Below are 16,339 nucleotides of genomic sequence, written 5' to 3'. Positions count from 1 at the left end.
ATGTAGCAGGGCCTAGCCCACTGTGGGCAATACAATTCCCTAGGTAGGTGATACTAAACTATATTTAAAGAGCTATCTGAGCCTAAATTGCTTGCCAGACAACAAACAAAACCCTCCATGGCTCCTGTCCCACTTATCTGGCTGTGGAGGAAGTTCTTTCACCAGAGGTAATGCTGTGGGAAATACCAGGGCTGCCTTTATGTTCCCGTTGAGTTTCTGTTTCAACTTCCCTCCCTGATGGGCTGCGGCCACAATCATAAACCAAATAAATCATTTAGTCCCTATATTGTTCTTTGGTGAGGACATTTCAACAACAGAAATGAAACCTGGACACGAGGGAGCCAAGTATCTCCTTAGACCGGTAACCAGATTAAATTAAATTAGACCCCCGTGAATGTACTTGGTGCCAGCCTGGCATGGTGTGAACATGGCACATCACCTGCAGGTTCCCCCGTGAATGCTGAGTGAACAAGGTCGAGAAGACAAAGCAAAGGGAGCTGGACTTGGGGACTGAATTCGCCTGTGCTCTTTGTGTTGTTGCCCTAGGTCCTGGCCCCTGTGAGGAAGTGAAACTCCGTGCCCTAAAGTTCATCAAGGAAACGGAAGAGATTGTCTTGGCCTCCAATGGTTCTTCATTTCCTCTGGGAGAGAGCTTTTTAGTGGCCGAGGGAATCCAGCTGACCAGTGAGGAGCTTGGCCTTCCTCCTCTCCACCCATTGCGGGAGGAGACTTTCTCCGAGAAGTTTCTCCGCGGGGCTGAATATGCCATTCGTTTGGCTGCTCAGTCCAGTGAGTGTCTTGTTGAAGGTTCTCACTCCATCTTGTAGTAACAAGTTTTTTTCTCTTTGGGGGTCCCGCCACCCAGCTCCCAAATGAATCACACACAGAGGCTTATTCTTACTTATGAATGTCCAGCCTTAGCTTGGCTTGGTTCTAGCCAGCTTTTCTTAAATTATCCTGTTTACCTTTTTGCCTCTGAGTTTTCCCTATTCTCTTACCTCTGTAAATCTTACTCTTACTCCGTGGATTTGCCAGGTCGCTGGGTGCCTGGGTGGCTGACCCCTGCCCTCCTCCCCTTGTTCTCTTGCTGCTCCCTTTCCTAGGTTCTCCTATTTGTCCTCTCTGCCTGCCAGCCCCGCCTATCCTGGCTCCTGCCTGGCTATTGGTCATTCAGGTCTTTAGTAGGACCACCAGGTGTTTTAGACAGGCACAGTAACACAGCTTCACAGAGTTAAACAAACGCAGCATGAACAAAAGCCACACACCTTAAAATCATATTCTACCACACCATCTCTTTGGAGGAAGCAAGAGCTTTGCGTCTGACTCTCCTAGACTTGACTTGGGCTGCCAGGTTCCCGGAAAGGCGGAGTGGTTCTGTGGCCCTAGCCAACACTTTCCCTAAAGGATCCAAGATCCTTCAGCAGAGCCCCGGAGGGGCTTCACACTTTGTTCTCCAGGTGGCACCCACAGCCCTCGTAAAACCATGGTCTTGTTAGAAGGCTCTGTGTGCTCTCAACCCTCAGCCTATCTTAAAGGAGATGCCTTTCATCTCCAAGGCTAAAGGGAGGGAGAAGGACATGGTCCTCCTTACTGAGGGTCCATTGTTCATGTGAGATCAGGGAACTGTGAGAGCAGGTCCCAAAGGTTTGTGTCATCTCTGAACGTGACAGAGGAGCACAGTCCTCTAGCCTAGCAACAGCCACACAGTGTTTAAATCTAGCCCACGCCCAGGTGTTTGAATGACAAGTACATTGTGTTAATTCCGTTATTATTTCAGAAGAACAACGATGTAATACTTCCAGAGATTCTTTACACGGGGAAGTTGAGTCCTGGTTTAGACACTTGCCTGGGTTCACCTCTCTGGCGACTACGTAAGCTGGGCCAGGATCCTAGTAGTCTAGCACATATTGTTAGAGTCCTGTGCTCTGCCCAACTGAACACGGAGTAGCTGGAGTCAGTGCAGAGATCAGGCTCAACTGAGAGCCAATGTCCGTCCTCTGCTGACAGCCTGGCCTGGCGAGAGGCTATGACCCCACTGAGTTTTCTCTGACCCCCACATCAACAGAACCTGAGCTTTATCTCTCTCTGAAGAGGGGTCCACCTTTCTCACTTCCTCAGAAACCTGGGGCCTTCTGCTTTTAAGAGGAAGGCAGCTGTTTCAAATCCCGAGCCTGTACAGAGTCTGGGGATGGAGGTCCCAGGACAAGGAGACAGTGAGGGCCACAAAGCACCCTAGGCTACTGGGACATGGAGGCAGTGTCTAGAACCTGAGCAGGCAGGGGTATGGGTGTCAGCTCAGTGCATGTCACCTACCAGCTCTTTTAATACGATGTAACACTTACCGAGGTCAGTACTGAGTTCACTTCACGGATGAGCAAATGTGGGATCAGAGAGGCAGAGTAACTTGCCTTTATCACACAGCCAAGAGGTATGACACCAGGGTATGTAGAAACTTATCAGCTTTGAGAGCACCATACTCAACACCAGGCTGCTCCAAGTGTAGACCTTGGTGTCTAGGCATGAGGAAGAGAGGAGAGAGAGAGAGAGAGAGAGAGAGAGAGAGAGAGAGAGAGAGATGTCAGGAACATGGAGAGCAAACAGGAGGTACAAGATGGAAGATAGGTTAGACCACATGATAGAACATAGGTTAATATAATGGGATAATTTAAGCTATAAGAGCTCGTTAGGAACAAACCTAAGAGATAGGCCAAGCTTTCACAATTAATGAGAAGTCTCTGTCCTCTGTCTCTTTTGTGTGTGTGTGTGTGTGTGTGTGTGAGCTGGCAGCCCAATGAAAAATTTAACAACATCCACGACTCTTCTCTAGAGTACAGTGCATCCCATGGGCATGAAGAACCCCCCCCCCCCCGACACACACACACCAGCCTAATCGACTGTCGATGAGGCTCACAGAGGGTCTAGGGCTTATTTTCACAGGGAGATCAGCCTGGCTGACCAAGAGTCTAAGGGAAATTTCAGGTTGAAATGTTTCTCAGGTGGTAAGAAGGCTGTCTTAGTCTCATGCAAGGGCATGGTCAGCCGGACAGCCCACAGGCAGCTGTCACATTCTGTGTTTTTCTTCCTGCGGCCCCAGCATTGAATTTCTATCAGAGACTCCGTGCTCCCCAGGGAGAGTCCGACGAAGCTGCCAGTCCTCTGTGGTCAGGACCCTACGTGCCACAGTGTGATGTTCTTGGAGGCTGGGAGCCCATGCAATGTCATGCTGGGACCGGTAAGGAGACTTTGAGTGAATATTTAGAGGAAAGAGCCTCACAGGGGGAGGCAAGTGGTTCAGATTACTGGCTCCTCTTCATCAACTAGGACAAATAGTTACTTTCTCTACTGCCAACTGTCTTCCCTGTTTAAGGCAGCAGGGGCCTCCAGGCAGTGTGGAGTTGAGATGCTCATTTTCCAGGGGTCTTTTGATTGTGGGCAAGGGCCAGACAGGCTACCTTGCTGGAGCTGCCCTTATGAATGCAAAGAGAGAAGTTACCCACAGGACGCTTGGGAGAGCTCCCAGCATGCTTCGGGGCTCATGGGCTACGGCTTTTTCCCCAGGACACTGCTGGTGTGTGGATGGGCACGGAGAGTTCATCCCAACCTCACTGACTACACGCTCCACCCAGAGGCCCCAGTGTAAGTAAAAGCCCATGAGATTCTTCAGTCTGGTCTCTGGAATGACCTTTGTGCCAGCCTGCTCATGCACCTGAGCAGGACTCTAGGGTCTGTCTCTGAGAATGCCCTGGACACATTGTTTTCTCTGTGTCCCCAGATCTGGGGGTCGTGTTGACTTTAGGACATCCTTGTTGGTGCTCTCACTGAGGATGTACCAGGAAGAGCCAAGACTGGTGACAGAGCTTGGCTTTGATCCCTGCGCTCTGACTCCTGGGAAGCTACAACTACCATAGTTACATTACTCCCTCATATGTATTTCTGAGCCCAGCCTCCGATTGAGGGTCACACCTGGGCCGTCAATGGCCCCCTTGACCCTTCAAAGCCACCATTGTACCCCACATGTATCTCTCTCCCTGAACTTGAGCCCGCCTCTCCCGGGGCTCTAGCTCTGTGGAGCACACATCTGCCCGTCTGAAGTCCCGGGTTAGCTGGGGCTGCCCGCCTCCCCTTAGCTCCACAGACATTTCCTCACAGCCCCTCTCTCCCACAGGCCCTACAAGCTGTGAGCTATCCCGAGCCAACGGGCTGCTTTCTGCCTGGAAGCAGGCAGGACCCCAAGGAAACCCAGGTCCAGGAGATCTGTTCACCCCCTCCTGCCTTCAGGTGAGCTTCTGCAGACTCAGGAAGGACACAAGGAGGGGAGGTGATACTAACACTGGCCTCCTCTGATGGAAGGTGGATTTGCTTCATGTCTAGGTCATTATAAAACTCACAGGGAGTCGTGGGTGTCCTGGTCCTTCTAGACCTGGCTCTGTGCCCTTGTGTGGGTTGCTTACCTTCTCTGTGCCCAAGTGTTTTGTTTTAATCATAGGCCTGGGCCACATTTTTTTCTTAATCTAGTTCTTAGATTATCTTGAGACTCTAAGAACAAAATCCTTCACCAAAAGCCTTTAAAGACTGATTATGTACATATATTATTATGCATAATATATATACTATAATATATAATAATACACAATATATATATGCATAATACACACACATACACAGAGAGAGAGAGAGAGAGAGAGAGAGAGAGAGAGAGAGAGAGAGAGAGAGAGAGAGAGAGAGAGACCTACTCTAGCTTCCTGGCTTTTTGTGTGGATAAATTGACGCCTGAGGCCTAGAAGTGTGAGGTTGGGGAAGCCTGCTGCCCCAGATCAGACCAGGAAAGTAGGACCCACACTGATAGGTCATGTCTGAAGGTTCCCCCAAATGAGGGAGGGCCGGTGGGATCACTGTCTTAGGCCATACCTGTGTTACTAACTACAGACACTTAGGGCTTCATTGAGGTTGCAGACTAAACGTCATTTCTGGACCACGTGCAGCTAGTATGGGCCCTGTGCAGTCCCGATGCTCTCTATCTCCAGGCCGTTGCTCCGATGCCATACACCTCATAATAAGACACAGTTTTCCCTGCTCTCAAGAGGCACAACTTGTCCTTGCTTGGTGCCAACAGTGACCCCTTCATGGAAAACCCTCTTTGTCTGGGGAAGCTGTCACCAGTTGTTCAGGAAGGGACATTCTTGCAAGCCCTTCCCTCACTGACAAGTGAACTGCGAAACCTTGCATGCACTGAAATACCCGTGGCTTTATCACAGACAGGACAGTATGCCAGGCAGCAGTCATCACCAACAGGAACTTGGTGTGTGGACCCAGCCTCAGGAGAACGGACTCCACCAAACACAAACGGCAGTGCTCAGTGTGGGTAACAGTCTCTTCCCCTTGTCCTAAAGCTGCCGTGGTGAGCATGGATGCAAAGCCCCAGCTCTGCCACCTCCACAGCTGGGACGCAGCTGTGTCCTGATGTGAACGTGCCTCAGCGTTCTCATCTGTAAAATGGGCACTCTTCCCATCTTGAAAGAGCTCAGTAAAGCCAGTGAGGCCAGGAGCTGGCTGTGCTCTGTAACCAAGATGTAAGCACTGGCCAGCATCAGTACCCATAATCTGTCCCTGCCTACGGGGGACAGTGGCCATGCAGCCGGGAGGCACTGCAAGTTCTGCCTGGCCCTACAGCTCTGTGTCATGTGCTCATGTTCCCAAGGCCAACCCTGGGCTCTGAGGCACGGCGCAGGGTTCCCATGTTAGACTCCTGAGGGGCCTCTTGCATCCCTCTCTGTCACTGCTTGTGCTTGAGATTTTGTCACAAACCGGTTAGCACTTAAAGAGAGGGCATACTCTCTCTCTCCTAGGCTTTTGTTCAGCGTGCCTCAGCCGCGTAGACGGTATCTATCCCTACCCGCTCCTCTCCAACTGGTTCCCACAGACCCCCAGCTCGACTCCATATTGTACCCTGATCACCCTTGTCTAAAATTGCTTCGATTGCTCCTCTTTGAAATCTCCCGTGAGGTTCTGAGGCCCTCCAGGGTGCTCAGTGGGAGAGACAGAGCACAGACCCCCTGGGACCTTACAAGCAGCTGGTCTAGTGTGACAGGAGTAACAGGAAGGGATGTGGCAAAGGTCAGAGCAGTATAGGAGAGCATTCCCCATCACCTGTCTCTGTACAGGCCCAGGCCTCTGTGATGTTCTCAAGAGTGGAACCCTGACCAGGAAAGTCAGCCCTGGCTACACCCCAATCTGTGAGGCCCAGGGCGGAGGCTTCTCCCCAGTGCAGTGTGACATGGCCCAGGGCAGCTGCTGGTGTGTCCTGGACAACGGAGAGGAAGTGCCTGGGACCCGCGTGGAAGGCACCCAGCCTGCCTGTGAGAGTAAGTCTCTAACGACCACGCTTTTATATCTCTAAGCGTACGGGAGGCGTTCTTATTCATACCACCACGGCTCCTGACACACACAAACACACACACACACACACACACACACACACACACACACAATGCAGACTTGTCGCGAGAAAAGATAGAAGCAAATAGAAGCTGGCTCCAGTCTGTCACCAGTGTGTGATCTTGGGAAACCAGTTGGTGCCTCAAAGCTTCCCACTTGCTTGACTCTATGGCAATGACAGCGTCTGGTGGGTGAGGTTTTGGGAGGATCCCAGAGCCAGGATGTTAACGTGAAGAGGAGTCCACACTGTCCTCTTTCCTTTTCCCCTGGCCTGGTCTTCCCATGTCGCAGAGCCCCGTGAAATGTTCCATAACTTAAGAGCGGGAGGCAGAGGCCGCAGGCACACAGACATCAAGAGCCTACAGCCAGTCTTGGCCATGGAGACTGGAGGGACTTGAGGAAGGAGACAGTGCTGAAGACCTCACACAGAGGGCTATTGTCCCACTGAGGGGACAGGTGCAAAAGGAAGACTTAAGAAGGGCAGGGCTCAGACTCACTGGCACCATGGCACGCTTCTGGCTTGGAACAGCCAGTGGCTGCAGGGGCCACCCCTTGAGCTCAGAGCCGGAAAAGTGGGAAACGTGGAGGACAGCAAACTGGGCTGTGAGCCTGAGGTAGAGGATGGGGTGGTGGCCCATTGCATTTGTAAGGGAGCTAGAGAAGCTATAAGACTCACTTTTGTTTTTCTGTCTGGCAAAACTAAGAGATGGTGGGATAACCAGAGAGAGGACATAGAAGGGAGGGGAAGGCCCAGGCCCTGGCAGAGCAGGGAACAACCAGGAAGGGCCTGAGTTGCAATCCAGGGAAACAGGAAAGTAGGCAGGAGCCTGGCTGCAGCCCGGCAGGTGCCCATGACTCTTCTTCTACTGCTCCCAGGCCCACAGTGTCCACTGCCATTCTCTGAGTCAGATGTGACTGACGGAGTGGTCTTCTGTGAGACTGCCGCTGGCCCAGGAGTGACCGCCGTTCAGCAGTGCCAGCTACTCTGCCTTGAGGGCCGTCAGAGTGCATTCCCACTAGGGCCGCTGACTTGTAGCCTGGAGAGCCGGCGCTGGGTGTCACCGCCACCACTCAGAGCCTGCCAGCGTGAGTAACAATGGGGACATTTGGCTTGCTTGCACTCTGTTCCCTCTCAGGGCTGTTTCTGAGGAGTCCCTCTCCCACTCAAACGCAGCCTTTCTTATGGTAAGTCAGACGGCGGCACCAAGGCTGGAGAGCTGGCTCCATGGAGCACTGCTTCTAGAAGGGGCCGTGGGAGCAGATATGTCCACAGCTCCCAGAGTTAGGTTTTATTGGTGGCTCTCCGGAGCCAAACGCTCCATGAGGGAATTAACATTATTCTAGGTTGCCTGTGGTTACTTGAATTGGAAATAGATATTCAGTGGTAGATGCTCCACCTGCCAAATTAGGGACCATGTGTGATGTACTTTGAGCCTCATCTTCACCTCGTGGTGAGCCCTAACCTCTGCTCATACCCATCTTGACCTCTGTGGTGAATTCCTGGAAGGGCAGGGGGTCCAAGACCTGTGCCAGCTGGGCATCAGCGCCTTGGGTAAATTCAGACCTCTTCCTGTGTGCAGCTTCTTCTGCTGCCTCAGAGAACCCTCTCAACTCAGGTAAAGACAAACCCACCTACACATACAACAGTGTGGCAACATGGCTTTCCGTCCGAGCCTGACTTGACAGGGTCAGGGTGTGAGCAGCCCCAGCAGACCGGTTTGAACTGGAACGTTACACTTGACCCTCCTGGGGAAGTGGTAGGAGAAGCATCTTGAGGTGGGGACCAGTTTCCCAAGACTGACCTCCATCACAAGGCTCTAGCCGACTGCCACAGTGTCCAGGGTAGGACTAGCTGCAAAGCACTGTGAGTTGTAGAGGGTTCTCATCCAGAAAAAGTTTAAGATGTGATTTGGACAAATAAGTGGCCAGTCTCTGTTATGATAAATCTTTCCGCCAAAAGCTGCCAAGCCACGTGTGTGCTCTACGCCAGCTGCCCGTCTGAGTTAGGGCCCCAATTAATGCACAGAGAATTGATTAGGTACAATGCTGCTTGGCCAATGACTAGGATTCTCATCTGTTAGCTCAGTCTTAATTATCATAAGTCTATATATTTTATAAGACTTATCTTATCAGACTCCTTCCATTGGCGCCCTCCCTTGCCAGTGGATCACATGGTGCTGCTGAAGGAAGCAAAGGGGAAAGAAGGGACACTTCCTGTTTCTCCTTGCTTAAATGAGTCTCCTTGCTATGTCACTTCCTGCCTGGATCACCACTTCTCTACTACATTTCCCAGAATCCTCTTTGACTCCTAGTCCTGCCTAACTTGCTGCCTCATTAGCCAAACAGTATTTTATTTATCATCTAGTAAGACAAACACACACACAGAAGCACTTCCCCCATCAAGTCTCCTTGATTATTATGACAAGGTGGACCCAGTTGAAACCAAGACCAAGTCAGTCGTCATTGGACATTGAACAGCGTTAGGGAACATCTACCCCTAGCCTACAGGATCATGAGGGATGGTGGTGTTCGTTTGCAGAGCAGTATGGGAGATTTTTTCCAGAGAGAATGTCAGAATCACTATGAAGCTCCCAGGTGCGGAGTCTAACGGATTCAGAGCTACACCAGTGTGTCGGAAAGTGTGGGGCATCTCAGGACATCCGTGCAAAAAGGCAATGCTTGTGTGCATATGCTGAATGAGGAGAGGCTGTGAAAGCCACAGGAGTGAAGCCTGCAGGCCTGTCCCCTCAGCCCACTGGCCTCTTTCTTGTGCTTGGCTGCAGGGCCTCAGCCATGGCAGACGATGAAAACTCAAGCACACTTCCAGCTCCTGCTCCCACCAGGCAAAATGTGCAGCACCGACTACTCCGGCTTGCTGCTGGCCTTCCAGGTCTTCATACTGGACGAGCTGGCGACCCGTGGCTTCTGCCAGATCTGGGTATGTGGCAGCCTTCCCCACAGTGAGGGCTTGGGCTGAATTGAGCATCACTCTCAGGAGGACGTTTTGCGGTACCCAAATCCCCAGGGAGCAGGGTGGTGGAAGACAACAGGAAGTAGCATAAGCTCCTTCAGACTTCTGACACATGCTTGCCATCAGCAGCTTCTAAGTCCCTAAACCAAGGTGTCCCTCTCCATGCAGGTGAAGACATTTGAAACCCTGGTTTCCAGTACTGTCTGTGACAACTCCTCGGTTCAGGTGGGGTGTCTGACTGCAGAGCGTCTAGGAGTGAATGTCACGTGGAAATTACAGCTTGGGGACATCTCAGTGGCCTCACTTCCAGATTTACTGAGCATCGGTATGTCTATCTGTGTGGCTGCCTTGAAGAAGCCGGGCAGCCTCCTCGAGCCTCAGACTCCTCCCTGTAGTGAAACTGGAGGAGGCAGAGTCCCTTCTCATAACAACACAGAGGGGATTGTGTCTAGCTCTTGGGAAGAGGTATTTGTGTGTTAAAAAGTATATAAAAGTCCGATCCCCTGGAACTGGAGTTACAAGCAGTTGTGAGCCATCCAATACCAATGCTGGGACTTGAATTCCAGCCCCATGCAAGAGCAGCAAGTGTTCTTAAACAGCTGATCCATCTCACCTGGCAGCTCAAACTGGATAGGTTACTAGATAATTACTAGATAATAATTACTACATAATCAATAGATTACTAGAAAAGCAGGAGACATTAAATTGAGGAAGTGGGCAGGGGCATAGAGTTAGGCGAAAGTTGGGATGGTATCAAATTATGTTGTATGAAAGTCTCAAAGAGTTAATAACAAACAATATATATATATATATATATATATATATATATATATATATATATACATGTATGTGTGTATGTATATGTATATACATATACAGTATATAGTATCTAGTATATAAAAGCCAGTAAAGTTCTTGTCACCAGGGACAGATAGCATCATGGACAATAGAGAGGCTAGAGACTTCAATGTAGAGACGAGATTGGGTGGAGAGAGGGCATCTTCACTGGCTCACAATTTATATACCACCCACTGAGAAAACACCTCAGCCCCTTGCCCCTACCTAAAGCTTGACGGTTACACTAGGGATGAATAGAGAAACCACAGAGACCTAACAAGAGAGGGTAGGGCGAATTGTGTGAGAGCTACCATGAGTGTGTGCCCTGTGTTCTCTGAGCTTGCGGGTAGGGTAGGGACTGATCCACACATTTCTAAGTAGGGTCTCGGGGAGCAACTCCTGTCTCTCCTCTGTGGTTCAGTGGCTCAACATCCAGTTACCCAGAGTGCCTCGAACCTGACCTCTATTCTAGGAGCAGAAATATCTCAAAAAAAAAAAAAAATACTGTGGGCAGGCTACAAGTCTATCGTTCTCTTAAATTCCTGATGTCACCTTGGCAATAATCTACCTAGCATTTCGGATTGGGGTTTTTCATTATCCTTCCTCTAAGGAAGCCTAGACAGTTTGGACGTGTTAGATATTGTAAAAGCATGAGATATTTGTCCCCGGCTTCAATCTGAGGATAATGATGACTGGCCAGTGGCAGGTTGCAGCTTCAGGCCACGGCCAGTGGCAGGTTGCCTGCCCCAGCCCTTTCCATGGAACTCCTGTGCTTTCTACTTGGGGAGTCGCAGCCTTCTCCAAACTTAGCGGAATAGTAAAAGCCGCATTTCCAACAGAAGGCCTCACCTCTCATGTGGGTGTCCCTTACACATGCGCTATCCCTTGGGATCGTCACCTGTAAATGAAGCATCCCTAGGCCTGTCAGCCAAAGTGAACACCAGGGTTTTGAGGAGGTGGCAGAGCATCTCAATAGCACATCCCGGATCGTGTTAAAGTACCACCTGTGACAACATGGGTCACGTTGGTGCCACAGAACCCAAGACTTAGGCAAGAGCTTGACTTGTGTGTGTGTGTGTGTGTGTGTGTGTGTGTGTGTGTGGTGTGACTTTGGGCCAACCAACTCACCTTCTCTGAGCCCGGCCTGTCATGATGTCTCCTGAGGGAATGCATGAAGCCCATGTATCCTTTCCACCAGGGTGTTCTAGGCAGCCTCATCCCTACTATCCTCCCTGGCGCTGCGGGGAAGGGTGAGGTGACCTCTGCCTCATCTGTGTCTTACAGAAAGGGCTTTAGTGGGCCAGGATCTCCTGGGGCGCTTTGCAGATCTGATCCAAAGCAGCAAGTTCCAGTTTCATCTGGACTCCAAGACATTCCCAGCAGACACGTCCCTGTACTTCCTCCATGGGGGCAGCTTTGTCACCTCTCCCAGGACTCAGCTCGGGTGCTTGGAAGGATTCTACAGAATCTCAGCGACCAGTCAGGACCCCCTGGGCTGTGGTAGGTACCCACCTCCCTCTAGACCGAGATACGGAACCGGGGAGGCTTCAGAGAAGGCCGCTGAGCTTGGGAGAAGAGTGGAGAAATCGCCAATGCATTGGTCAAGAAGTATTTTCCTCTGTTCAGCTTTCATGGGAATCACCCATTAGCCATCACTCACACGGCTCAGCAAGAGGACGAATCTGGTGTGTGACATTGTCCTTTCTGTTAGGTCTTCCGCAGCTTGAACCCTGGTACAGGGATCTCGGTGATAAGAAAGCCAGTGTCTACCCTGTATCCTGGCTGAACATTTCTTGGTTTTGTTTTAGGAAGATGTCATTCCTCTCAACCCACATGTAGCCATTTCCAGTCTACTCTATTGCTCATGGAGATGAGACGTGCCATGGGTTGACGTGGCTGTTACTACTCTTGCTCATGAGCATGTTTGAAGATCATTTTCATGGGAATTCAGCTGCAAAGTGAAAGAAAGATGTGTCAGTTTCTGGTCGCCCTCTTTACAAACCACTCCAGACTCAGTGGTTTTTATCCTATAGTTCAGTAGGTTGTAGTGCAATGTGGGTCTCCTTGGCGAGAATCAAAGTATCCTCAGGGCTGTCTTCCTCCTGGAAGGCCCTTGGAGGATCTGACTCCACTATTGTCTCAAAGCCAGCCACACTCCCCGGCCCTAGACTCCCTCTTTCATTGTCAAGGGCAGCAGTACTGTGGCCTTCCGACCCTCCCTGCTTCCTGAACCTCATCTCCTTCTGGTTTAAGAGCCATTTTAAAGACCTACAGCTGGATAATCCAGCAAACCTCCATGGCTGAATGATTCATCTATGATAAATTTTAATCCCACCTCTAATTTTAATTCCTTTTGGCCATATAAGTTAATATGCAGGGATAGGGATGTGGTCACATGTGGGTAGGGTGGTGGAATCGTTGTTCATCACCAAAGCTTGAAAGGTTTAATGATGGGATGGAAGCCTTCTTCCAACATAGAATGGGGTGTGGAATGTTTTTCTATCAAGCTGGAGAGAGATGTTCTCTGTTGTTCCCCCCCACACACCCCCATTATTTATACTGATTGCAACACAGAGGCTACAAAAAACTTTCTGAAGTTGGTGCCAAGTTCCTGGGTTTGAGCTACAGCCCCATCCTGGTCCAGAGAGCAGGAGCACAGCCATTCCCAGCCAGTATGTGCTGCAGACTTCACACTCTGCCGTGTGACTTTGCATGTACTTACCTCACAGGAGCCTGGTGGCAGGGCCTTTCCCCATGAGACAGAGATGAAGGTTCTGTTAAACGGGCTTGTGCAGCCTGAGCAGGCTGTCTCCCAAGAGGGACTTGAAGTCACCAAACCCAGTATCAATGGGCAAGGAATCCTTGCTCCTCTTGGGCCAGGACACATAATCTGTCTGTCCATCTTCTGAGAGCTGGCCAGACAGAAGGATGGATGGTGGCGTCTGCTAAGAGGAAGGAACAGAGGGGACATGTCACCCATGTCAGCCACTGTGTTCTCAGACTTTAGTTTGCACTGTCCTGGGCTCCCTGTATGAATACCGAATACCGTTAAGTTTGTGTGTGTGTGTGTGTGTGTGCGCGCGCGTGTGCGTGTGCGTGTGCGTGTGTGTTCGTATACATGATGTATGGACACTCTGTTCATGATACAACACACATGAAATAAAAGGGAAGATGAGAATCCAGTCACAAGTTTCCTCTTGGGTGCTTGATCAATAGTGACTCTCAGATCCTATCGTGAGGAGACGTGGGGTTTAGATGTGGTGGCTTTGCCTAGAGGAGAAACCCTGTGTGGACCATGCGTGGTGTCAGGATGGGGAGGACTTCAGCAAGGCCTCTTGGAAAACGTAGAAGGGTGCCTGGGGAAGATGCTAGGGTCAGGCTCTGCTGGTTCTTTCTTTTTTTTTAATTTTTTAAAAAGATTTTATTTATTTATCATGTACGCAACATTCTGCTTCCATGTATATCTGCACACCAGAAGAGGGCACCAGATCTCATAACGGATGGTTGTGAGCCACCATGTGGTTTGCTGGGAATTGAACTCAGACCCTCTGGAAGAGCTTTCGGTGCTCTTAACCTCTGAGCCATCTCTCCAGCCCCTGCTGGTTCTTTCTTTCTTACAACCCTTTTATGTAGAGGTCCAGATGACCAGTGCTTGTGGATCTCCGGGTCGCGCAGTCTGGTCTCAGCAGTTTAACTCAGTCACTGTAGAGAGGCAGATGTGACTAGATTCTAGTAAGCCTGGCCGACTAAAGCAGAAGGCCAGTGAGGGCAGCTTCATTTCAGGTTCATGCATCTCCATGATGCATGCTTCTCACCTGCTGTGTCTTTTCACCTTTCACAAGGGCTGCCCACCCCCACCATCCAGCCTCTGACAGAAAGGTCAAGCAGGGGTTCACTACGGCAGCAGGAAAAGACTTGGGGTTTCTTCAGTATTTGTGATTATGTCCGAGATCCCCAGTGAGCTTCTTTCCTGTTTGTGTGGGCGTTTCTGTAGAGTTGGGTGTGCCCCATCGTCTCCTGAGTGAGGCGAGGGAGCTGAGGCATCCCACTCTACATACACTTAGGACAGCACTCTTTAGTCAGACACACCTGGACTGGAGTTCTGACCCCAGCACCTTGTCATCCTTCAGATCAAAGAGGTCGTTTGTCCCCCCTGAAAATCATGACCTCCTTGACGAGAGCCCACCCCAGTCTATGGCCAACTCTGGGCGAGTGCCCCTGTTGTTCATTAGCCATGTAAACCTGTGAGCTGGGCTCTATCAGCGCCAGAGCTTTGCTTCCACCCTGGGCAACACAGCTCACTGCTCTTAACCACACGCACATGCACACACAGACACACAGACACACAGAGACACACACTCTCTCTCTCTCTCTCTCTCTCTCTCTCAGAATCAGGTTTCTCCTTTTTTGGTTGTTCTTCTGAAACACATCTGGGACACAGCTGTAGAACTATAAGGCAGAGCATTGTCCTGTGGAGATGAAGCAGGGTTTTTTCTCTGTAACCTCCAAGGTCTGATGTAAGTGGTCCCTGGTAGTGCAGTGACTTAGGGGCCAGAAGGCGTTTCCCTCCCTTGTATGGACAGGGTCATCCTGATTCTGGGGACCGATGCTGCCAGGGAGAAGATAGCTTGCTCACAGTTTCACCGGGGTGCGTTGAGTTCACTCTCTCCCCTCCATACATCAGTTACAGCTCCTGTGGAGGTCCCTGCTGGCAGCCTCCACTGGAGGACATCCCTGGGAGATGGCCAAGATTTTTCACTCCCCTTGTGCCTGACGTCAGTTTTCTCTTATCAACTATATATTCTTTCTCCTCCCTACAAATTCTTATAGTAGAACTACTAGTTCCTTATGGACTTTTTATACTCCCTGAGGTTGTACATCATGGTTTTTTTCTCTCCCTTCTTGCCTCCCTTACCCTCTTTCATCCATCTGTCACCCACCCACCTAGGCTTTAAAAATCTAGTTATGTGCAAGCCGCATGCCACACATAGACAGCAGCAAAGGCCATGGCATCGCACATGGCTGGACCAGACAATTGTGGAAGGAATCTCCCGAAGGAAGCCAGAGAGGCATGCTAGGGCAGCAGGTGTTGGGTGGGGTCTGGAAAGGTGAGTAGGGATTGCTGATAAGATAAGCAGATGGGAGCAGGGTACCTGTATGGGATGTGTGTGTGTGTGTGTGTGTGTGTGTGTGTGTGTGTGTGTGTATGTGTGTGTATGTGTGTGTATGTGTGTGTAGACTATTCCAGAAACTGGATGGATTAGTGGAAAAGCAATGAGTCTAAAAGCCCCATGGTTTCTGTAGCAGAATGGAGTCTGTGGGGAACATGGCAGGGAGTGGCCCATTGAGAAAATGGCATACAAGGAAGGATAGACAAGAAGTTTGGACCACCAGCAGAATGCCACAGGAGAATTTTGAGCTGAAGAGTCGACAAGACAAGAATGACTTGACAGGGCTTGCGTGAACTTCTTAGAAGGTGAAGGGCCGTGATGTCTCCTCAAAGATACTTTCCTCTCTTCAAAAGTGTAGCTGTCACTGATGGGGCTGAAAGATTGGCAGGAAGAGCAACATGACTCAAAGCCTTGACAACTCTAAACTCAAATGATCCAACTATCGCATTATATAAAGGAAGGCACTGGTCACAGCTTCCAGCAATTCTGGCTGGCAGAGGGACATAGTTGTAGGTGAAACTCGTGAGCATGCAGGGGGCCAGTGGACTTCCTGGTCTTGGGGGAAGCCACTTTCCGAGGAAAGGATGCTAGTCCTAAGGCTCTACCTCACTATGATCTACGGAAAGTGCTCTTTAGCTGGAAAGACTCCTGACATCCGGGACAGTCACGGTGGGGAAAGAACAAGCACACTCCTCACACTGACAGAAGCCTGTGGTTTGATGGTATCTCTCCAGGTCTCACTTTCCTGTCTTCATCAGGACTCTGAGTAAAGATGGCAGGCAGGGCCACTTGTATTGGCCAGGAAGCTTTAGTTTGCTTTAGTCCTGAATTTAGAGGGCACTTGGAAATGTAATTGCTCCAACCAGTCTTCAACAGCCTGACTCAAAGAAATAACGAAACTCCATGCTCAGAGGAGGATATTCAC

General features: G+C 50.3%; 1 protein-coding gene across 2 annotated transcripts in view; it reads left to right on the top strand.

Moving 5' to 3' along the window:
* The window catches only part of LOC107977585 (thyroglobulin), a 172,540-nt gene that overhangs the window by 18,598 nt on the left and 137,603 nt on the right, over positions 1-16,339 (top strand). For both annotated transcript variants that reach the window (XM_027431565.2, XM_035449671.1), the window contains exons 11-20: positions 547-789; positions 3,095-3,232; positions 3,559-3,636; positions 4,166-4,278; positions 5,256-5,358; positions 6,162-6,362; positions 7,312-7,521; positions 9,219-9,373; positions 9,575-9,731; positions 11,528-11,743. In XM_027431565.2, coding sequence (XP_027287366.1) covers positions 547-789; positions 3,095-3,232; positions 3,559-3,636; positions 4,166-4,278; positions 5,256-5,358; positions 6,162-6,362; positions 7,312-7,521; positions 9,219-9,373; positions 9,575-9,731; positions 11,528-11,743 — 1,614 coding nt within the window. The remainder of the gene's footprint in view (positions 1-546; positions 790-3,094; positions 3,233-3,558; positions 3,637-4,165; positions 4,279-5,255; positions 5,359-6,161; positions 6,363-7,311; positions 7,522-9,218; positions 9,374-9,574; positions 9,732-11,527; positions 11,744-16,339) is intronic.

This window comes from Cricetulus griseus, chromosome 10 (genome assembly GCF_003668045.3).
Source record: "Cricetulus griseus strain 17A/GY chromosome 10, alternate assembly CriGri-PICRH-1.0, whole genome shotgun sequence".
Lineage (NCBI taxonomy): Eukaryota > Metazoa > Chordata > Mammalia > Rodentia > Cricetidae > Cricetulus > Cricetulus griseus.
This window is presented reverse-complemented; position numbering and strand designations above follow the sequence as displayed.